This window comes from Jaculus jaculus, chromosome 3 (assembly GCF_020740685.1).
Source record: "Jaculus jaculus isolate mJacJac1 chromosome 3, mJacJac1.mat.Y.cur, whole genome shotgun sequence".
In the NCBI taxonomy this organism is placed as follows: domain Eukaryota; kingdom Metazoa; phylum Chordata; class Mammalia; order Rodentia; family Dipodidae; genus Jaculus; species Jaculus jaculus.
In genome coordinates this window covers 35,131,491-35,155,987 of record NC_059104.1, presented here as the reverse complement: position 1 = coordinate 35,155,987, position 24,497 = coordinate 35,131,491, and the positions used below count along the sequence as shown (strand labels likewise).

At 41.1% G+C, this 24,497-nt stretch overlaps 1 protein-coding gene across 4 annotated transcripts in view; it reads right to left on the bottom strand.

Annotated features, from left to right (window-relative positions):
• Tbc1d4 (TBC1 domain family member 4) overlaps positions 1-24,497 on the bottom strand; it is a 233,068-nt gene that overhangs the window by 5,972 nt on the left and 202,599 nt on the right. For 2 of the 4 annotated variants that reach the window (XM_004651026.2, XM_045145431.1), the window contains 8 exons: positions 21,480-21,640; positions 19,114-19,323; positions 16,762-16,764; positions 15,253-15,411; positions 11,316-11,474; positions 7,054-7,298; positions 2,753-2,912; positions 41-210 (listed from right to left, as the gene is read on the bottom strand). In XM_004651026.2, the coding sequence (XP_004651083.2) occupies positions 41-210; positions 2,753-2,912; positions 7,054-7,298; positions 11,316-11,474; positions 15,253-15,411; positions 16,762-16,764; positions 19,114-19,323; positions 21,480-21,640 (1,267 nt within the window). The remainder of the gene's footprint in view (positions 1-40; positions 211-2,752; positions 2,913-7,053; positions 7,299-11,315; positions 11,475-15,252; positions 15,412-16,761; positions 16,765-19,113; positions 19,324-21,479; positions 21,641-24,497) is intronic. The other 2 variants (XM_004651024.2, XM_004651027.2) reach the window with 1 other exon arrangement.

The following is a 24,497-nucleotide window of genomic DNA, read 5'->3' as shown; positions in this document are numbered from 1 at the left end:
ACATTCATATAAGCCTCCATTGTTATCATTTCAATCATACCTGGGTAATAATTTTTTCCATTTCAGAAGTATTCATATCAGGTAGTGTACTTTTGAGGAATTCAACTATCGTTTCAAAGTTTTCACATTCCATTATAAGTGCCTCTTGGCTGCTCAGCAAACTGAGAGCAACCTTGAATATCACTTCAGTTCCCTGAAGGAAAATAATATCTAGAAAAATGATACAATTTTCATGATCACAATTATGTACTCATTACTGGGGAAAGCATGTTCTTTGTTCCTAAAGTATTTGTCTTATAACAGCAGAAGTAGAAAATGTTATAAAAGAAAACTAGCCAAATCCTGTTTTTACTTTAAAAATGTTTAATATCACTGAAACAAATGAACAGATGTTTAAATATTTTCCCTATTACTAAAGAATCTCAGGTAAGAGTGGGGAGTCTTAGAGACTCTTATTTGAAATCATACAAAGCACACATTGTATATATATCTGTCTATGTATCATTTATAGTTTTAATGAGAATTTAATGAATCTTATGTAAAATTCATACTTATTCAACTAATATTTATATTTTTCTCCATAACAGAACATAAAAACAAATCAACAGAATCAATTAGTACTATTCACATTCTCACAATGAAATGGCAAAGGAGCTAGTTACTATGTAATTAAATCGATATTCAAGCAGGAAATGAAAGAGAAAACTTTAAAAGAAAAATCAAAACAAATTTTAAACTGTATAGCTTAAGCTAGATGAGAATAAGAAAAGTTAAACTAATTCTAAAGTCTACTTCCTTACAAATACGGCATGAAATAGCCTTGCAAAGTACATGAATAGTTGTGTTTGCAAATTTCTCTTAACATGTCACTATCTTATCAATAACATACAATGGGGAATCAAAAAGAGAAAATTCTTTCACAAAATTACAGCACACTTGTATCTCTCCATTTTTTCACTAAGTTCAAAGCCAACGGTTGAGCAGCTATCACACAGTATTGGCTTCAGTCATAATCTACTAGCAGGAAACAAGGCTATTTGTTTCATGAATTCTGACATTAAGCTTTCAAAATAGGTGAGCAATGTCCCAAAGCACTATTTTTACTTGACAAAGAAATACAAATATAAAAACAATATTTCAAGAATCGTCACTAAGAACTGAGGTTTCAGAGCAAACTTCTCCACTGGGAGAAAACAGTGGTGTATACTCAATAAGCAAGAGAAATCTGACCATTTGCTTTTGCACAACTTGACTTTTATGGTTTCTGCTTCATTTTGTCGATAGCCTCCATTCCCACCCCAGTGGCTCATTGATAAGCCACAGCACCTGTGACAAATGCCAACAACTATAACGTGGTATATGGTATACATATTATATATGCATCCTCAAAACTCATTTGTCCATACAATATTTTCCTTATACTTATAAAAATCTCTGATAGTTTATTGAGTTCTATTTCATTGTTAACATTGATTATGATCTGCAGTTAGAGAATACTTAAAACTTGACAAGAAAATTTCCATTTTAGCAAAAGCACAGTTATAAATAAATACTGACTACTTTACCATGGGCCACTAGCTAGATCATAAGAACACGGGAAATGTAGGAGAGGTTTTAAATGGTAGATAAAGAATGAGGGGGAGCCCCAGGTGTGGCGGCGCATGCCTTTAGTTCCAGAACTCGGGAGACAGAGGTAGGAGGATCACCGTGAGTTCGAGGCCACCCTGAGATTATATAGTGAATTCCCCAGGTCAGCCTCAGCTAGAGTGAGACCCTACCTCAAAAATAAATAAATAAATAGTAAATAAATAAAAAAGAATGGGGGGGGGCAGATGCTTCAAGAGAGGAACAGAGCCACATTACCCCTTTAGAACTGGCACTTTACTGGGAGAGTTATATAGCACCATGCCACATCAAAATTGAGGAAAGGAAACTACCCAATAATATGCCCTAACTGCCTAGGCTTAAAATGTTCTCTGAGTCACCAGATCTTAAAGATTGGCTACCATTCCTACACTGGCATGATAGGTAGGTTACTTAAGCAATGAAACAGGAATAACTAGAGTAAGAAATACCATTAAAAATAACATTGAGGGGCTGGAAAGATGGCTCAGAGGCTAAGATGCTTGCCTACAAAGCCAAAGGACCCCAGTACCCACATAAGCCAGATGCACAAGGGGATACACACATCTGGTGTTTGTTTGCAATGGCCAAAGGCCCTGGAACATCCTATCTCTCTCTCCTTTCTCTCTTTCTCTCCCCTCTATCTCTCTCTCAAATAAATAAATAAGTAAATTTTAAATAACATTGTTAATAAACACTTCCACTGATGAGTCAGAATAATTGCCAATGTTTTGAATGCAAGTTGAGTGAGACACATTAGAAGAGGAGGGGAAAAAACAAATAAATAAAAAAATAAAAATCTGGGAAGTTATAGAGGGATGTACCTAATCTAGATTTGAAAGAAAAAATGAACAGATATTCTAGCTCTTACATATAAGTGAACATAACAGCTCTATTACAGCTTACTCAAACAGAGGAGCCTAATTTGTTCCCCACCACTTTTAATCCTACTTAGGCCCAATGGCCTCAAATTGCGATTAGAATAGAGCTTCGCCCATGTATTACATCCCACTATTGATTTGCTATTCTGTGTAGCACCTGGTAAAAACAGTCAAGAGACCAGATGGCAGAGCTGAGAATGTTCTCCTTGGAACAAACACCGTCCCATTTAAGCGCAGGCATCTCTTACCAAAAACTCTGGCTACAAATCCGAGCGGAAACTGAGAGGCAAAGAGCGTGAGGAACCAGGGGGCGGCGTACAGGCTGGGGCTGATCTCGTTCTCTTCCAGGTGGTTGTAGAGATCTCTGTGGTAGTCATGGAGGAGCCTGGAAAGCTGGTACATTTGAATCTAACGTTCATTTGGAGAAGAAAAATAAGACAGTGTGCATTAATCAGTGTTTAATAAAGTGACATATACTACTGAATCCATTTACATTAATATTTAATAGAAACTCACACATTTGGTAAAACAAAAAGTAATATGGCTTTATCTTACTGCTACTTTTTTTTTTTAATTTTTATTTATTTGAGAGCCACAGACACAGAGAGAAAGACAGATAGAGGGAGAGAGAGAGAATGGGCGCGCCAGGGCTTCCAGCCTCTGCAAACGAACTCCAGACACGTGCGCCCCCTTGTGCATCTGGCTCGAACCGGGGTCCTTAGGCTTCACAGGCAAGCGCTTAACCGCTAAGCCATCTCTCCAGCCCTCTTACTGCTACTTTTAAAGCTATATTTAATCAAGTCCAGGTTCACTTAAAGCAAGTCACTAAGTTCATCCAAGTCTTTTGAGCAAGTGTGTGTGTGTGTGTGTGTGTGTGTGTGTGTGTGTGTGTAGTATTAGTATTAGTAGGTGTTATATGGTGTACAGAAAATGCATGCACGCAAGTATGCACGTCTGCATGCAAAGACCAGAGGAGAATGATATGTGCTCCCTTCTACCACGCGTGCATGTCGATTCTTTGAGGCGGAGTCACTCGCTGAAGCTGGAGCTGCCATTTTCAGTCATACTGGCTGACCAGCAAGCCCCAGTGATTCTCCTGTCTCTCCCCCACACGCACCTGGGGTTACAGGTATGTGTTTCCATGTCAAGGTTTTTACATGGGAGTGGAGGGTCAAGCTCAGGCACTCTCAGATCTTCATGCTTGTGTGGAAAATGCCCCACTAAGACATTACCCCAGCCCTTTCTTTAAAAAAAAAAAACAAAACACAAAAAAATATTGGGCTGGAGAGATGGCTTAGCAGTTAAAAGTTTGCCTGTGAAGCCTGAGGACCCCGGTTCGAGGCTCGATTCCCCAGGACCCACGTTAGCCAGATGCACAAGGGGGCGCACGTGTCTGGAGTTCGTTTGCAGTGGCTGGAGGCCCTGGCCCGCCCATTCTCTCTCTCTCTCTCTCTCTCTCTCTCTCTCTCTCTCTCTCTCTCTCTCTCATTCTTTCTCTCTCTGTTGCTCTCAAATAAATAAAACTAAACAAAAAAGTTTTAAAAAATATTATTTATTTATTTAAGAGAGAGTCAGACAGAAAGAAAGACAGAGAATGGGCACGCCAGGGCCTCTAGCCACTGAAAATAAGCTCCAGGAGCATGTGGCACCTGGTGCACATGGCTTACGTGGGTTCTAGGGAATCAGACCTTGGTCCTTAGGCTTTGCAGGCAAGTGCCTTAACCACTAAGCAATCTCGCCAGCCCTAGCTTTTTTTTTTTTTTTTTTTGTTTTTTTTTGAGGTAGAGTGTCACTCTAGCCCGGTCTGACCTAGAATTCACTATGTAGTCTCAGGCTGGCTTCAACCTCACAGTGTTCCTCCCACCTCTGCCTCCTGAGTACTGGGATTAAAGGCATGTGCCACCAAGCCCGGCCTCAGCAAGGTTTCCTATCATGTGTTTGGAATCACATGCATACATGAAAAGATTGTTTTCCTTCTTATAGATATGTGTTGCTTTTGGGATTTAATCAGAACTTCACTGGATCTTAACTGCTAGAGAAGGTACCCTTTAATTAAAAAAAAAAAAAAAAGCCTGCATTTTGAAACCTTTACAGTAAAAAATAAAATTATGGTCCTAACTGTCTGGGCCCAGCATCTAATGAATGACAGAACTGTAGTTTAGACTAATTGAGCAATCTGTGGTGCTGTGTATACAATGGAGGCTTCTAAAATGCCCTGGCCCAAAAGCTTGAGATGTTCCTTCTAACACCCAGAGGCTCCCATAAGACAAAGAGAATAAAAATAAAAGTACAGTTGTTTCTAAATATTTCTAAAAGTAAAGGAAAACATCATTTCATTTGGCTACAGAGTTGATTATTGTGGTTTTAAAACATTATAAAGACATTAGACATGTCCTCTCATATTCTCATGTGTAGGATACTCAAAATAAGGCAATGGTAATAAGAAATAATTTTTTACAAGTGTGTTGTCACTTGTTTTTACTCACACGGTTAAGTGATTGGGGGGGGGAGGTCCCCTGATCAGTTATGTAAGCTGTACATTTTCGTGTGAAGCACATAGGATATTGCATTAAATCAAGCAGATTTCTTTCACTAGAAGAAATCCTTACCATATGACTCTTACAAAGGTAGTTCCGTGAAAATATATAGCAATAACCAATCAACCTAGGCATTCAACAACTGTCTCCAGAGCATAAAACTGAAAATGACATGGCTCCTTTGAGGAAAAGAAAATCATGAAGTACTACACATAAGTACTACAAATTATATTTGTCCCGAATCTGCAGCACAGATCTTTGGGAGGAAGCTAAATTCCCAAACTAACTGTAAAGGGAGGAATCAAAGAGGCGCTGGATGTCACGGTTACAAAATAAGCAGCTTAACTGAAGCCAATCATAAAGGTTCTTTGATTAAGATTATCTCAAGTCAAGTTAAAAAAAAGTCAGGGCTGGAGAGATGGCTTAGTTGTTAAGATGCTTGCCTCGAAGCCTAAGGACTCATGTTCTCCTTCTCCAGGTCCCACGTAGGCCAGACACATAGTAACACAAGTGTGGAAGGTGGCACATATGCACAAGGGGGTGCACACATCTGGAGTTCAATTGCAGTGGCTGAAAGCCCTAGCATGCTGATTCTCTCTGTCTCTCTGTCTCTGTCTCTCAATCTCTCACATAAAAAAAGACCAGTCTGTTGGGCTTGACTCAAAAAATCATCATACATTTCCCTTAGGCAGTTTCTCATTCAGAAACCAGACACATACTTGTACATGCAGACCTGCACATCCATACACACAAGCAAACGCATCACATACACACATGCAAAAAGGCACTTTTAAAATTAGAGACAGTCCTGGAGAGATGGCTCAGTGTTAAAGGTGCTTGCTTGAAAAACCTGCCAGCCCTGGTTTGATTCCCCAGTACCCATGGAAAGTCAGATGCACAAAATGGTGCATGCCTCTGGGGTTTGTTCACAGTGACAAGAGGAGCTAGCACACCCACACTCACTCACTCTCTCTCCTTGAAAATAAATAAATATTTAGAAAAAAATAAAATTAGTGGCAACATATTTTGAGCAATTATAAGGTGTACTAAGTAAATGTAGAAATCCAACTGATACAAACTTTTGTTGTATCAAATTTACGAACAATTTTTAATGGTAATGTCATTGTATTTTAAAACTAACAGTTACACGTTCCTGGCTATGGATGAAAATCAGACTCTGCTCACCTATACCTTCTAGTCATTGAAATTCTAATGATAGTAAGGAAATCGTTCTTCTGAAAATCAGAACTATTGAATGCCTTACATGGCTCCAGTGTTTATTCTCCATCATAAGATACAGGTAAACTGTACAGAAACCAAGCATGGGATGTTTATAATCTCTGGGGGCCAACTTGATGAGACTGAGAAGCAATCATAGGAACAAATCTCTGATCATGTCTATGAGAGATTATCAAAATCAGGTTAGTTGAGATCAGAGGAATCACCCTAACTGTGGCCAACACCATCCCACAGGCTGTGCTCCTGTACTCCATGACAAGGAGAAAGCTGGATGAGCATCCAGCATCCATCGTTCTCTACTTCCTACCTGTTGATGTGATGCTGTGCACCAACTCCTTGTTCCTTCCATGCTTTCTCCACCAGGACAGGCCTCTCTCGAAACTACAAGCTGAAAATAACCCTTTCCTTCCTTATGCTGCTTCTGGTCAGGTATTTTGTCCCCACCATGAAAAAGCAACGGGTGCCCAGTGAAAGATAAAACATTCCGTAGTCATTGTTCAACCTCTCGAACAGATCCATGCATAGTTGTCAACTAGGAATCAAATCACTATAATTTTCCACTGAACACTTTCTATATGTAGGTGTTCAAGCAAAATCCCAAATCCCACACTAAAACAATGATCTAAAAACTACCACACATTTACCCAAGTTTAAAAGGTAATAGGTCCAGTTTTCTTTAAACTGAGATTCAGAAAAAAAAAAAAAAAAAAAAGTCTGTTTGTCATGATTCCTGGTGAGAGGACTGGAATCCCTCATCTAGAACCACCGCCTACCTGGAGGGACATCATGTCTGGTCGGTACTGCTTGCGGAAGCCGAGGTCATACATGAGGAATTTCAGCATCTCGAAGGCTTGTTCTTCACTCATGTGCAGCAGCAGGACCCCAGCCACAAAGCTGATCCCCTGACAGTAGCCCACTTCTTTGTCCAGCAAAGAATAAGCTTTCAGCAGGTTGAAGAGAGACAACTGCCCTGCCCCGAGCTGTACGGAAAAGTAAGGGTGAGTAGGAAATGTCCTTCCTGTAGAGGAAAAGAAGAGGACTGTTTAGATGTTCTGATGCTCTGATCAGAGTGTCAACGATGGACTGATGACTTCCAGAATAAACGCGCGCTCCAGCCAGCCATTGGAAGCTGCCTTGAGTATTCACCTAGGATTCTCTCTCCCTCCCTCCCTCTCTCTCTCCCTCCCTCCCTCTCTCTCCTCTCTCTCCCTCCCTCCCTCTCCCTCTCTCTCTCTCTCTCTCTCTCTCTCTCTCTCTCTCTCTCTCTCTCTCTTTCTCTTTCTCTCTACTCTTTCCCACCTTGCCCAGACTACCACCCCATCTCCACATAAATAATGCCAGGGCAAACATTTTATGATAACTAGCACTTCTTTCTAGCCAAATCACAACATCAGATAAAAATCTGTAAACAAATGACATATCCAGGAGAGATTACAGGAGAACAGAATATAAGACCGGCTTTGACTCAGGATCAACGCAAACTCTAAAGTCATACAAAAACCATTTTCTAACTTAAATCAGAATTATATGAGAGGTGTGTATTGTCTGAAAGGAAGGCTTGGTAGTCCAGAGCAGATTGATTCTTAGTTTGAGACTTTTTTTGTGAGTTTGTTTTCTTTTTTGCTGTTGTTGTTGTTTTATTGGTAATATGACATGGCAGGGATACCTCTTTGTTTTCTTTTGCTCCAAAAAGTATCTGTCAACTGAGGACTGTTTCTTCTTCAAATATCCTGTGTCTCTGTTTTAAATCTTTTACCTCTGTGTTCACAAATCATGAGTAGACTCCTTTTGCTTTTGCAATGTGCAATATGTGTGCATATGTGTGTGTGTACATGTACACACACACACACCCCCAATAAAGAGAAGGAGAGTAAGAGGTCAAGCTGATTTCAAATAAAGTCCCCTCTAAAATTTACCTCTGGTTATGAAACTACCACAAAGACACCAGCTACCAATTAAGTAAATACTACATGACTGAAAAGCTGGTACTGGGCACTGAGGTCAACCCATCTTCACCCCAAAATCCATGTGTACTCATCTGGGAGTTCCCTTATACCACAGACAGTGAAGGAGATGTTAGCTTCCCTGTGAAACGATTACTTGTGTCAATCAAATTTTGCAGGAAGACAAGATCTTAAAATGTCTTCTACCACATATGGCTTAAATGTGATTTTTTTTTCCAGGAACTGATAAGATTAATTTTGCAGAGTAAGGGAAAGCAAACAGGAAAAAAAAAAAAACAAAAAAAAAACCATAGTTTAAAAAAAATGCTGGTGAAAAACAGATGGCTCCAAGTAGAGTCAAGTAAGCAATTTTTAAAAATATTTTACTTTGTCACTGAAACTTTTTGCTTAAAATAAAAATGATATGGGCTAGAGAGATGGCTTAGCAGTTAAAGCACTTACCTGCAAAGCCAAAGGACCCAGGATCAACTCCCCAGCACCCACGTGAGCCAGATGCACTAGGGGACGCATGCACCTGGAATTTGTTGGCAGCGGCTGGAGGCCCTGTCTATGCCTATTCCCTCCTCCCCTCCCCCCACCCTGTCTCTCTCTCACTCTCTCAAATACATACAAGTAAAAAAATATTTTTAATTAATAAATTTGAGAAAGAGAGAGGCAGTGAGAGAGGGAGAGTGGGTGCATCAAGGCATTAAGCCACTGCAAACAAATTCCAGACGCATGTGCTACCTTGTACATCTGGCTTATGTGGGTCCTGGGGAATTGAATCTGGGTCCTTTAGCTACAGGCAAGTGCCATAAACTGCTAAGCCATCTCTCCAGTCCCAAATAAAATATTTTAAAAATAACATACAAATTATAAATGCACTGTATATCTAATAAGTTGACAGAAACTCCATCCTTGTCAGTCTTACTGTAACATGACCTCAACATTTCCCCACTGATCAGAACACCTGAACTAATCCAGATTACAATACCTCCATCCCAGGCCTCATCACCAACTCACCATGAGAACACTGTCACTCTGCAAGGGGCCCAGCGAAGGCTCAATCCAATGTCCCCATTGAACACACAAGAATACACTCAGAAGAGAAACAGACTAATAAAGACAAGGACCCAAGTGTCTATCTTCTCTATTAAAATTTCCATTTTAATTGTACTGGGCTCGAAAGCATTTAATTGAGCTGGGCCCTGTCTTAAGAAAAGCTGTGTTTGATCTAAAGGAACAAGGGTAGAAACTAGATTTTTGTCTGGCGGGTTTTTTTTTTACGTGCCCTAATATCAACTGATCCCAAACACAAGGTACTTCCCTCTTTACCTTCATGGACCCAAGTAACATATCTGACCACAGGGCATAAATCACCTTTCAGGAGTACTGATGAAACAGTCAAATGCCGCTGTCTAATAGTTAGATACCTTAAGATAATTATGATAATTATGATAGTGGGCTTTAGAGAAAAATATATAAACCTTAAAATCATACTATTTTTACTTCCATAGGTTTTGTTGGATGAAATCAGTATTAAGAATATTTTGGGGCTGGAGGAATAGTTTAGCGGTTAAGGCATTTGCCTGAAAAGCCAAAGGACCCAGGTTCAATTCCCCAGGAACCACATTAGCCAGATACACAAGGAAGCACATGCATCTGGAGTTGGTTTGCAGTGGCTAGAGGCCCTGGTGCGCCCATTCTCACTCTCCCTCTTTCTCTCTCTCTCTCTCCCCCTCTCTCTCTCTGAGTCTGATAAATAATTTTTTAATTATAAAATTTAAAAAATAATAAAATTTTTTAAAAGAATATTTTATGGGGCTAGAGAGATGGCTTAGCGGTTAAGGTGTTTGTCTGCAAAGCCAAAGGAACCCAGTTCGATTCCCCAGGACCCACGTAAGCCAGATGCACAGGTAGTGCATGCGTCTGGAGTTTGTTTGCAGTAGCTGAAGGCCCTGACGCGCTTATTCTCTCCCTCTCTCTCTCTCTTTCTTTCTCTCTATCTCTCTCTCCCTTACTCTCTCTCAGATAAATAAATAAAATGTAAAAAAAGAATATTTTATGATGGTGTCACTAGACATCCTCCCCCAGACCATAAGTGCCCATCCACACAGCATTAACACATCTAACCTATTCATACTCACCATGTCCCGAGAATACCCACTGACTGTATTGTTTCTTTTCTTAGGGTCCTGAGAAATAGCCCCTTCATAAAGACCCAACCTGGCCCACTTGTCCACCTACGGGCTATCTGCTTACAGATCTGCTGGCCGCTGCCTGGTCATTCCTGAAGCTGTACTTGGGAAGCTACTGCATTACTTGTCTTTTTAAAAATGTATTGGGGGGCGCGGGGTTCACGGCACACATATGGAAGTCAAGAGGACAACTTTCCCATCAGTGCCTGCTTTCCATGCCATTTGAAGCAAGACCTCTTACCACTACATTCACCAATCTAGGTGGTCTGAGGTTCTGGAAAGTTCTCCTGTCCCCACTTCCTTTCTCACTGTAGACGCACTGGGATTACAGCAGTCCTCCACAAGGCTGGGGATCTGAACTCAGGGACTCAGAGTTTCATGGCAAGTGCCTTATCCACTGAGCCATCTCCCCAGTCCTGTATACTGCTTCTTAAAGTGATAGCTAAAGGCTTGCTTTCAGCAGTTGTATCCAGGAAGTCACAATATAACTCTGTGAGAGGTTTTGTTACCCGTTTAACCTATTTCAAAATCAACATAGAATGTCAGTAGAATTATCAGCAAAGGGGTGTAACAGAATCCTTGCTTAGCATGCACAAAGTCCTGGATTAAATTTATAGCATTGTAAATACACACTGGGCTATGTAAACAAATGAGTTGTTGAAAGTACAGTAAGAGAGCATCTCATAATATGACCTTCACAGTGATTCCCATTTTGGGGGTGAAGACTTCATTCCACATGCAGACACTAACGGAGCCTCAAACAGAGAGAAGGCCAGCCTTTCCAGAAAAGACAGCCAGAAGCCAGCCGATGCCAAGAGATCTTTGTTACCAACACCGACCAACAAGCCCCAACCCGTGTACTTCTATAAGTGATCGCCCAAGGGACCTACATACCCAAGTCCACGAGAATGGCATGCTGCTGAGCGGTGAGCTGCTTCAAGAGCTCTTTATAGCAAGTGTCGGGGGGCTGGTGTTTGTTAGGCAGTCTGTGTCTCAGGCGGTACTGCAGGGCTAGGAACTGCCAGATTTCTCCACGTCGACTCTTGGGAACTCCTGCAACCAAAGAGATGAGAGAGCGCGGCTTTCAGTTCCTGAAGGAAGTTCCCAAGTCACAGTAGATGAACTATGCCATAGGCTGCTGTCACTCCTGCAAGGCTCCTTGGGAACACTTATTGATACGTGCTAACCACAAGCAAACTGGGACACGTTTTTAAAATGCGTTATGTATATATGTGTGATATGCATGTTCATGTGTGTAGATGCAGGTGCACGTGCGTGCAAGTGCTGTGGAGGCCAGAAGCCAATGTCACGTGTCTTCCTCAATGGCTTTCCACCTTTTTGTTTTTGAGACGGGGTCTCTCACTGCACCCAAAACTCACTAATTCTGCTAGAAAAGCTAGCCAACAAAGCCGAGGGGTCCTCCTGTCTCCACCCCTCCCCAGTGCTTGGATTGAAGGCATACACCACCCACAGTGCCCCACACTTTACATGGGTGCTGCAGATTTGAATTCAAGCCCTGGAGCATTCATAGCAAGCACTTTACTGACTAAGCCATCTCCCCAGGAGCCCATATTTTGCCACATTGTGCCTAAAAGCCTTCGGATAGCCATAACAGCAATGTAATATTAACAATACCATCAGCCAATCCCTGGCTGAGCACCTCATAAGAGATTTATTGAGGGTGTGTTCACTAGCAATCATTGTCTGTGTACCCAGTGAAAATCCTGACAGTGACTATTACACCCACTTTACAGATGGCCAAGCTGAGGCAGAACAAGCCAAGTTCACACAGCTAGAAAGTGTCAGTGTGGGATCTGAACCCTTGGGAGTCTGGTTTCAGAAGCCAAGTCCTGAAATCCCAAAACACATTACTACTTTTCTCAGTCCTCTTGAAGAGAGGACTTAATGCTCTCCTTCACATCACCAGTTCTAAATATCCACCATCCACCATGTGGTGGTTTGATTCAGGTGTCCTCCATGACTCTTGTGTTCTGAATACTTGGTTCCCAGCTGTTGGCAATTTGGGAGGGGCAGCCTTGCTGGAAGAGGTGTGTTGCTGAGGGTGGGCTCAGGGGTGATACCAGCCAGCTCTCCCTTGCCAGAGCTCAGCTCACTCTCCTGCTGCTATTTCCCACCTGCTGTGGCAAAACGGGTGTCTAGCTCCATCCATGCCATGGTTCTCCTGCCATCACGAAGCTTCCCCACAGGAGGATAAGTCAAAATAAAACCTTTCCTCCCATCAGGTCAGGTGCTTTGTCCCAGCAATGAGACAGAAACTACAAGAAGTAACCTTGGGACAGAACCGAACAGTATTTGTGTATGGTCACACAAGAATGACTAGATTCTCTTAAGAGGCAATGGGATTCTCCAGCTCGGGAAGGAAGTCACTTCTTCAAGAGGGAATGGGTGAGGAGCCTGGGAATGGCAGAGCAAAGCTAGGAGAAAAGCGGACCAAGGAAGGAAGAAAACACAATTCACAGGGAAAACCTTGCAAGACATAAGCGTAGGCAAGAGCTTTCTGATAAAGACTGTGCCATATTTTAAAGCTAAGCTAGGGGCTGGAGAGATGGGTTAGTGGTTAAAGCATTTGCCTGTGAACCCATGGACCAAGATTCAGTTCCCCAGTACCTACTTAAGCCAGATGCACAAGGTAACACATGTGTCTGGAACTCATTTAGAGTGGCTGGAGGCCCTGACATGCCCATCCTCACTATATATCTGCCTCTCTCTCTCTCTCTCTCAAAATAAGTAAATAAATAAAATATTAATCAAAAATCTCAGCTACATAGAAAAGAAAACAGAGAGCAGATGTAAGATAGCCTACAGAGTAGGAGACAATTTTTATTAGCTATACACTTGATATAAACTATATCTAGAATATGCAAATAACAAAACATTAAACTCCCATTTCTCCTCAAATAATCCAATCAATAAGTGGGAAAATGAAATGAACAAACACTTCTCAAAGATGAAGAACAACAAAGAAGCAATAAGTCCATGAAGAATGTTCAATGCCCTTAACCATCAGGGAAATGCAAATCAAAACTACACTGAGATTCCTTGTCACCATAGTCAGAATGGCTGTCATCCAGAAAGCTAATGACAATGAATCCTGTTGGAGGGAACTGGGGTGGAGGAGGTTTATATGCTGCTGGGAATGTTGATTAGTCCAGCCACTATGGAAATCAAAATTTTTAGAAACTCTAAAAGTACACCTATTGTATGGTTCAGCTATACCATTCCCAGGAATTTACGCGAGGACTCTCCCTCAGCATAACACAGAGATACTTGTACATTCATGTTACAGCAGCATTATTCACCAAGTTATATGATTGTACATGCCTCTCAATAGATGAGAGATTAAAGAAAATGTGCTCTACACACACAATGGATTATTAGCTAAAAATGAGAATGAGACAATGTCTTTTTCAGAATAATTGATTGGAGATCATGGTATTAAGTGAAATAAGTCAGACAGAACAAAACATACGGTATTTTTTTTTTCTCCTATGTCTATCGTAGATTTTTACCTATGCATACACACCCAAACACATACACACCTATGGGATGAAAATAGAAAGGGAGCTATTTGGGAAGAGGAAGGGAACTAACAAGAGGGGGAGGGAGACAGGTTAGGGAATGAGGAGTGAATATGGTCAAAGTATGTTATACTTGAATGCAAAGATCATTGTGAAACCTATCACCCAGTACTATGAGTAAATGCTCATTTTTTAAGAGCGAGAATAAAAGGGGATGGGAAGAAATGGAGATAGAGAAATGAGAGATAATAGAGGTAAGGGAGGGAGGGACAGTCCACATAAGTACTAGTGTGGGACAAAAAGTGGTTCAGCTTCTCTACAGGACACAAAACATTTCAGGAAGAGGCAGAGCAGGAGATTAGAGAAACAGGGGGAGGAGTGTGGGTGCCAGCCTTGAGCCTAATGCAATGATCAAACTGTATCTATTAGGAAGAGGAAGAGGAGCACCCCAAAGTGTCTCCCAAAGCCATACCAAGGAATAGTAAGTTTCATCTCCCAAATAGTACGTTCAATGAAAATCTCTAAGGATTACAAATCTTCAAGGAAAAAGAACATCTTATGTGGGACCTTATAAAATAATCTGACTTTAATCTAAGCCTAGTTGTGTGGCAGTGTCACCTCTTAGATTTTTTAAAAAAACAGGTTTTGTTATCATATGTCCTCGGGCATTGTGGAATTGTTTTATGTGAAGATTATGAGCCAAGAGATTCTGACTTAAATATATTTCATGTGGGTCACAGAATTTTCATCTAAAATACTCATATCTTGGCTACAGCATTAAACTATTTTAAAATCAGGCAATAGTCAAACAATAAATACAATATAATGGCTAAATAAAAGCAATTTCTCTAAAATACATGAAGGAGTGAATGGTAAGAAGGAAATATGATTAATAATCAGAATATAATCCTGTACATATAAAACATATATAGTAAGTATAAATATATACAAATACGCACATTGTGGATATACATGTATATATTCCTTCATATAAACATATATGTTATATACAAATAAATACTTCTGTCAGTGGTGGGAGATGTGTACAAAGGCATGCTCCTCTTCCCCATGAGCAACAAGACAGATGGAAAGCAGTTGGTTGAAGTAGGCAGGAGGGTCTGCAGAAGTCCCGCCAGACTCACAGGAACCGCTACTGTCACCAAACTACATGCAGAAGCACATCCCTTTCCTTCTTTTACAAGCAAATCACAAAGCAAAATTACAGCCCAGTGTCACAGATCAAAAATATCCCCGAAGCGTTCCTTTAAAATGGCCATCAAAACCTTGGATACCTTCTTTGAGAGAGGTGTGAATGTCTTCCATGTCACACCTGATCTTGGTTCTGCAGTTCAGCAACTTCTTATCCCAGGTTATTAGGACCTCCTTCTGACACACACCAACTTCCTCATAGTCCAACTTAACTTTTCTCGACTGCAGTTCATCTCTTCTTGCTAAAAAAGAAAAAGAAAGAAAGAAAGAAAACAAAAAGAATTTATGAAGACCAAAGTGTTGTTTAAACATTTATTATTATTATTATTATTATTATTATTATTATTATGAAAGCTATCTAATTACCTTTAGGGATCTACTAATATTTACTATAGAAATTTTTTAAATTGGCCAACATTCTAAGTTCTCAAACTTTGAGTAATTTCATTCAAGAAAATAGAAGCAATAACTTTTCGAGGAGTTTTTACTATCTGACCATCATAATTCTGCTAAGCATAAAGAAGCAAGCCACGTTGGCTTCTGTAAATTTCTACTCTCAGACAAATATGTCAGAAGTGATAGTTCATAGCCTCTCAGACAACATTCATGTGTTTATATTTTACAAAGCACATATTTCTAAGCAGACAATGCCTCTTGCTAACCTTAACCTGAAAACTATTTGATCATGATAACCTCATATTACTATTTTTAAAGTTATCCACAATATTCTTAACCTCAGGTTATGTGTTCCAGTGCTGCCCCTTTTTAAAACAAGGTCTCATGTGCCTCCGGCTAGCTCTTTATGTAGCCAATGATGACCCTTGAACCCATTCTTGTCTCCCCCTCTCAAATCCTGGGATCATAGCCTTGTACCACCACACCTTGTTGACACAGTACCAGGTCTCAAAACCAGGGCCTCATGCATGTGAGACAAGCTCTCTACCAACTGAGCTATGCCCCTCAGCCTCCATTTTTAATAATCTTATTTAATTAATGCTCATTCCACTTTTTAATTAATGTAAAATTCCCTCTCATTTGGTGGTCTAAATCCGGCTCCGGCCTCATTAAAAGAAATGCCCACAAGAGAAGCCTCCATCTTGACTTGTCTTTATCTTGAATGACTAATCACAAACATAAACTCACTTCTTCTCTTTCCCATTCCTCAAACGCCCGGCACTCCATGACCATCTTACCTTCTGCAACACAAATCCTTGTCATGCATGCAAAATCCTCGACAGCACAAAGATAATAGCAGAACAGATATTACTCTTTACTGAGCATATTTTTAAACCATTTCGCGATAAATACAACATCTTAAAACGGACTATTCGTCAAACAGGACAATAAAGATGTCTTATTTAAAAGTCTAGACTTAAAAGAGAAATTCTACTACAAAAGTATTACTTATGACTGCCACCAGGTGGCGCCCTAACACAGCTTAGCTTTGCATCTAAATAACTTGCTTTCCATCTCTGGATAACCAAATTCTTTAAGAGTAGGTTTATCAAAACTAATAATAAGCATTGTGCACAGCACTACCGACGACTTGCTTCATGGGGAAGAAAGCATACTTCCTCAGACAGTTCTAGAACCTTCTCTACATTGTGCATTTAAAATAATCATTAAAATCTGTAAGCTAGCCACAGGCCCCAAAGATAAAATGATGGACAGGACCAGGTAACGTTTGCTCTTCTCCAACTGGTTCGCTAGAAAGACAAGCCAAGATATGATTGTCATCTGGCTAGAATTTTAATAGGCTAAACTACTTGTGTCTTTGTTACTTATGTTCAGAAAACATACAGCTAATAAATGCTTTTCAGGATACATTCTAAATATGACGTCCTTTCTAATCCCATAAAATCATGCATAGCTGACCTCAGAGTTGGTGTGTAAGCACTTACACTACAGCAGCTCATTTCTTCAGTTGAGAAATACTGAAGCATACTCAGAAAAACCCAAGAGCTGTGATGAGTCACCCTCATACCAGAACTCAGTGATTCCCTTAACATCCCTACACTAGTTTCTAGCTAAGGTGCCGGATGAAGACTCCAGCTAACCATCCTGTAAGGCCATTTTCCATTCAAACAGTCTGTCATTCCAAAAGGCCTCCAGCCACTGCAAACAAAGTCCAGATGCAGGCGCCACCATGTGTATCTACCTTAACTGGGTACTGGGGAATCGAACCTGGGTCCTTCGGTTTTGTAGATTAAGTGCCTTAAGCCATCTCTCCAGCCCTTCCTTTGATGTTTATTGTGAGGTTTTATTTGTGCATACTCTCTACTGACGTATGGTATCATGCCGTAATTTTTTGAGAGTACTAACCATCTTTGTGTTAACCTCTTTCTCTTGATGAGTTAATTCAAGATGTCACAAATTACTTAAAAATATGAACTGTTGTGATCCAAATCTTTAAAAGCTCAAGCACAGCTTGTATCATACAGAACTTCTTAAAGCTGTCAATAATAACTAATTTAATTTTTACAGAAAGATTTACTAGGCTGAAGAGATGGCTTAGCAGTTAAGGTGCTTGCCTCAAATCCAAAGGACCCAAGTTTGATTCTCCAAGACCCACATAAAGCTGGATGCACAAGGAGGCACATGAATCTGGAGTCCATTTGCAGTGGCTGGAGGTCCTGGTGCACCCATTCTCTCTCTCTCTCTCTCTCTCTCTCTCTCTCTCTCTCTCTCTCTCTCTCTCATCTATCTGCCTCTTTCTCTTTCTCCCTTCTCACTAATAAATAAATAAAAATAAAACAAAAGATTTATGTCCTAAAAATATTTAACTTTTTGTACTTTTCATTCTGATAAGACAATGTTATTAAAAATAAACAATTTTCTAGAAAACTAAACAAACGGTGTTAAAACCAAAACAATGCATTACAGGTTTAGTAACAAGAGTCCTGTTACAGAAAATTAGCACAGAAATTCAGAAACAATGTCACTAAATGCACGTGTGAGAAAAAGTAATTAGCTGTATATTTACAGTGGTTTTAGAAATAAAAGGGCCCATTTGAGTTAGATCATTCTTTTCACAGGTGACATAACAAAAATGCCCTTTCTTTTAGGTAAAGCAATTTTCTCAAAATAATGGCAACTACTCTCTCTTTGTGGCGCTGCCTAGGGATCTCTTTGTATATGGTTCTGTCAGCACCGAGACAAATGCATCACTCTGTCAAAAAGCTGAGGGCTGGAGAGATGGCTTAGCGGTTAAGCGCTTGCCTATGAAGCCTAAGGACCCCAGTTCGAGGCTCGGTTCCCCAGGTCCCACGTTAGCCAGATGCACAAGGGGGCACACGCGTCTGGAGTTCGTTTGCCGAGGCTGGAAGCCCTGGCACGCCCATTCTCTCCCCCCCCCCCCACCATCTGTCTTTCTCTCTGTCTCTGTCGCTCTCAAATAAATAAATAAAAAATTTAAAAAAAAAAAGCTGAGAAACACGTTCTAAAGCAGTAAGCATTCACAAGCTCGGCAGTCAAGTACCGCGGGCAGCATGAGAGCTGCCACAAATACTGGACCATAAATTGAATAATTTCAACATCGCACTAACAAAAGTAGAAACTCTGATCTGATAACAGATAATTAAAATTAGTTACATTGGAGAGAATATAGACATAATTTGTCCAAAGCAAGTATATTTCTCCCAGGATGACTATGATAAACCTGAAAAATCACGTCCAAAAAAAGAAGAAATTGTGCTTTTTTCATATGAAAACTTTTTTTCTTAGGTAATGCACAATGAATGGTATCAAATTTTCAGTGCTGGCAAATCACGCTGCTTCCACACTTCCTTGCTTAAACAGGCGACTCTATTAAACAAACAGGCAAATGCCTTGAGCCAGCCCTTGCCAGGCCATGACCAAGTCATGTAATAGAAATAACGAGAACCAAGGTAGAGTCGCAATGACTGCGTGTGAGTGTGTTCAGAACGTGGCTCTGAATAACTAACCTTCCAGTTTCTGGTTTTCTTTCTCCATCCTCAGCAACAGGATTTGTTGGTGAATAGCTTTCTTCCACAAGCTCTTCAGCTCTTTTGATTTCTTCTTTTCTTCAGCCTTTTCTGGGTCCTCTTCACCAGACAAGAACAGAACCAGCGGCTCCTCCTCCATGGTGGGAGTGAGCGGGGACAGCGGCAGCAGCTCATTCCTGTCCAGTCCATCTGCGCAGAGGAAAACAGTGAGAGGCATTGCACCCTGCTGGAGGGGTGCTCTCCAGAATCCCCGGTCATAGTAACACTCACACACTCAAAGGTGCTCCCGGGGCCACTTTCCCAGGCACTGTGGGCTGCTTTCTGGAACCAGCGATTTTTTTAAGTCAATCCACCAGGCTGAATTCCCCCTCCACACTTCCCTCGCAGTGAAACTAAGACCTATGTCATGTCACCACTTCTTCTTTCTTTCCACACTGAAAGACTTAGGAGAGAACTGCTCCACAACAAACTGGCCTTTCCCAGAGGCCTACACTTCTGCAATTCATGTAGGCATGCTCTCTGATGGGGCCTCACTAGGGGGGGTGGGGGGGGGCAGGTGCTGGTGATCTCCTGAGGCCCTATGTAGCCACTGAGCTATGCTGGGACTTCCCAGGCCCAGCCCTGTGGCCCCCACTTTCCCTAGACTGCAGTCTCCTTAACTGACCGTCTCGAGCTCTCTCCCTCTGTACCAGCCATTCTCTGCAAACACCAAGTCTTTTCCTCCTAACAAACAGGACTGGATCTCTTGAAACATTTCAGTGACAGCTGACATCCCAGAGAACAAAGGGCAGACCACTGAGAAGAGGGTGTAAATTTGTCAAGACTCACCTCAAGTCGCCCTTCCAGCCTCAGGTCTCAGCCTCGCACCCTGGGAGATCTTCTTGTTAGATTTCTCAACTCACATGACCCTAGAGCTTGGCTGAGACGAGTTTCTCCCAGTGGTGAGTGTAAATATTTAATTTTTCTGAGACACCATCTCTGACCATCCTAGGTGGAGTTAAGCACAGCCTTCGTAATGCCAGGGCTTGCTTCTTTTTGTAATTCCTTGACTTTTGCATGTATACTCATGATTGTTCACATTGATGTCTGTGTGTGTGTGTGTGTGTGTGTGTGTGTGTGTGTGTGCGCACAATATTAGATGAAGCTTATTCAAGCATACTGTTGTAATATTATCCATATTTAACTTGCCTATATTTTTGACTTACTTATTTGCATGTGTATATCTACGTATGGATGTGTATTATTTGCGTATGGGTGTATGGGCACAAGCATGGTGCCACACGTGTGGAGGTCCAAGAACAGCCCCGAGGCGCCCAAGTGTTTCGTCTTCCCTGAGACAGGACCTCTTCCTGCTGCATAGGAGCGCCAGTCTAAGCTGGCCAGGTCCTCCTCCCCTGTGACATTGGGGTCACAGTTGCATGCTCCACTGTGCATCTGGCTTTCTGTGGCTCTTGGGGAGCCCTGAACTTGGATAGGCAGGCTTTGCAGGCAAGTGCCTTTTGAACTGTTGAACAATCTGCCTGGGGCCCATATATAATTTTTTAGAGAGAGACATGTTAAAAGCTCCCAAAAGCACTACTGAATTATTCCCTTTTCCTCAAAATTCTCATACCTATCACTTTCTAGCTCTCAAGTGCATATTATAGGTCATATTCTCACTGAAGTTACACCTTTTGATTCAGTCACATTTACTTTGGCCATTTCAATGTTTTGGTTGTGATTTCTCATGGGTCCAATATTCAAAGGCAGATGCCATACTTTCTTGGTTGTTATTCGACCACAGTGATAATCTTGTTCCTTTATTTTTATTATTTATTTATTTTATTATTATTGTTTTTGTTTTTTCAGGGTAGGGTCTCATGCTAGCCCAGGCTGACCTGGAATTCACTATTTAATCTCAGTCTGGCCTCAAACTCACAGTGATCCCCCTACCTCTGCCTCCCGAATGCTGGGATTAAATGAGTGCGCCTCTATACCCAGCCTCATTCCTTTATTGACCAGCATTTCTGTCACTTTATGTGTGACTCCTGCAAAACACTATATTATGTATCACTTTTCTACATATGTATGTCTTCTTTTCAGAACTATAAGCTCTCCCTGTGCAATATGGAGTAGCCCCAATAAGTTTTGGGGTTCTCATTCATTCATTCCTTCATTCAAGCAGTTATAAAATGTCCATCTAATGTGTTCTCTCTGAGAAATAAACTGCTGTATCAGGCAGGGGAGGAGAAGTTATTTTCCCACTCTAATCCATTAAAGCTCCTTGTACACTAAGCACTTTCATTCTGGTCCCTAACACAGGACCCTCATAAGGAGAAATTCTTTGGTGATTCACACACACATACCTGTTTGCTGCATTGCTGAAGGGGACTTGTTCATGGGAGATGCGACGCGGAGGAAAATGCGTTGTCGCCAGGAGATTCTGCGAGGAGTGACAGGGTTTCCTCCGGCGTTTAGGGACTCATTGCTACAGGTGGAAGATGTTCTTTTCCTCCCTTCTCCATCACTGTAGAATGCCAACAAATACATAACTGGTTAGGACAACTGCGTTACACGGCATGTCACAGGAGAAATGGGAGCGCAAGCCATTCGCATGTTCTGCCACAGGCAAGCACAGGGCACAGGCAGCGCCGAGCAACATGTCCCCAGCACACTGGCCACCAGCCACCACATCCTAGGAAGACTGCAAGACAGCGACAGAAAGCTCACCTGTTCCTACTCATTCCTTATAAAGCCAAGTGAGCCTGGTTCTACCCTGAGAAATGTCATCCTTACGGAGAGGAGGAACCGTGGCTTAAGTCCCGAACTTGTGCACTGCCCAAGACATTAAACTAACAGCGTGTTCCAACAATGTAAGTATTCTGTTCAGTGCTCAGAAAGCATTTTGCTTTTAGTTCACATATCAAAAGCTAGTCAAGCTAGCTTCAATCTTCTGGGACTGGGAAGATCTGCCTACACATTGTTAGCTGGGTCATGGCAGAAAATAACTTGAATGCAGGCAAGATGGTCAAGTTGAAGGTTGTTGTTAAGTGACATATTAAAGAGAAAAGGGACCAAATAAGACTGGGCATGCTAGGTTTAAAAATGTAACCAGATTTCCTTACAGTATGACTGCTTTCTTTTTTTAAAAGAAGTGTTTATTTACTTATTTATTTACAAGCAGAGACAGAGAGGAGAGAGAGAGAAAGAGAGAGAGAGAATGAGAATGGGCATGCCAAGGCCTCTAGCTGCTACAAACAAACTCCAGACACATGCACCACTTTCTGCATCTGGCTTTACGTGGCTTACTAGGGAATCGAACCCAGGTCGTTAGGTTTTGCAGGCAAATGCCTTAGTTGCTGAGCAATCTCTCCAGTCCTGCAGTAGGACTTCTTAAAAGACTATTTAACATGCTAGTGACATTGAGATTCTCCATCAGGGAAATGGATATGCATCACCCAATTTGATTAAATAAACTGACTTAAGACTCCTATCTTTGGGAGAGGAGTGTCATGACAGTCTACTATAGTGTTTTGTGAAATTCACTTCTGGATTAAGTCTCTACTCTAAGAATTTCCTTTTCTGAAAACAACAGCATCAACAACAAAAAAAACCCACTGAATTATGCTAGGCTCATATGCAATAGAAATCAGTATAATTCAAAGTTACTTTTGATTTGAATTTTTAAAAATATTTTATTCATTTACTTATTTATTTAATTTGTGGGCAGAGAGGGAAGAAAGAGAGAGAGAAAGAAAGAAAAGGAGGAAGAGAAATAAAAAAGAAAGAAAGACAGAGAGAAAGAGAAATAAAGAAAAAGAAGAAGAAAGAAAGAAGAGAGAGGGAGGAAAGGAAGGGTAACTGAGTAAATATGGGTGTACCAGGGCCTCTTGCCACTGCAAATGAATTCCAGACAAATGTACCATTTTGTGCATCTAGATTTATGTGGGTACTGGGAAATCAAAGCTGGGCCTACAGGCTTTCCAACCACACGCCTTTAACCACTGAGCCGGCTCCCCAGCCACCAAACATTACTTCTGAAACCAACTCTGCAGCAAGACCATGTTGTGACAATCATTTCTGCTGTTAGCGGTGGGGATGTTTTACTTTTTGAAGTTCCACAGTCTTTAAGCTTCCCTGAGAGAGTGATGCAGACAGCATATTTACAGGTGCTGATACCTGAAAATGAAGGTCTAGGGCTGTTGACGGAATCAAGAAATTCTGTCATAGAATATGAAACCAACTCGGCTAGGAAAGCCAGAAGGCTCTTGGATATTCAGAGGAACTGAATAGGGCTGAGGCAATCAACAGGAGGAATGCCATTATATATACCTGCCCGTTGCATGTTTATGTATTTTGTGTATCCACATTTACATCGATCAGGAAGTGCCATTCTTTCTAATCTGGACCTATTATCCTAAAAACCACCACTTTGGGGTCCACTAAACAAAGGGTAAGAATGGACATACTTCTGAGCCAACTTACAGATAGCAAGCATCACACTGTGTAGTGGATGATGAGTTAGGAAACAGCTGATGCATATATCTCCATACAGTCACGTGCTTTGATAGGGAAACTGGATAAACTGATGACTGCACTAGGTGATCAGTGTTCAAAATTCCCTGTAATGCTGAATAAATGGGCCCACCTTTATATCTGTTGTAGAAAGCAACAATTCATATATTTTCCTTTTATCATTTGTGATTCAAATGCTCTCTCTATATAAGGTACATTCAGATGAATGTTCTTAAAATACTCAGTGTATTCATTTTTGTAACTCTACCTCACTGAGTTACTTGGTAAATCCCTAGCTCATGGGTACATTTCTCTCTTGTAGTGCAATAACAGCAATAGAAGGAACTCAGCCAATAACCATTGAATGAATGGATATATTATAAGAACATATGAAATAACTCACAAGGTTAAGTAAAATGGGCAAAAAAAAAATGCTAGGCTAACATATCAAAAGTAATGAAAAGGTCTACCATCTTCTAAAATATTGCTAGTATTCTTTAAATCTTTACATTTTAAATGACTTTAAGTCTTTCTGCCAGATTATCCAAGCACCTATATTTCCTTAAAACAATGGGTTGCAGGGCTAGAGAGATGGTGTAGTGGTTAAGGGGTTTGCTTATAAAGCTGAAGAGCCCAGGTTTGACTCCCCAGTACGCATATAAAGCCAGATACGTGAAGTGGCACACGCATATGGATTTCAGTTACAGTGGCTAGAGGCCCGGGTGTGCCCATTCTCCCTCTCTCTATTTGCCCCTCTCTCAAATAAATAAATGAATAAAATAAAAGTTTAAAACAGACTGTAGGACTGGAGAGATGGCTTAGCGGTTAAAGTGCTTGCCTGCAAAGCCAAAGGACCCAGGTTTGATTCC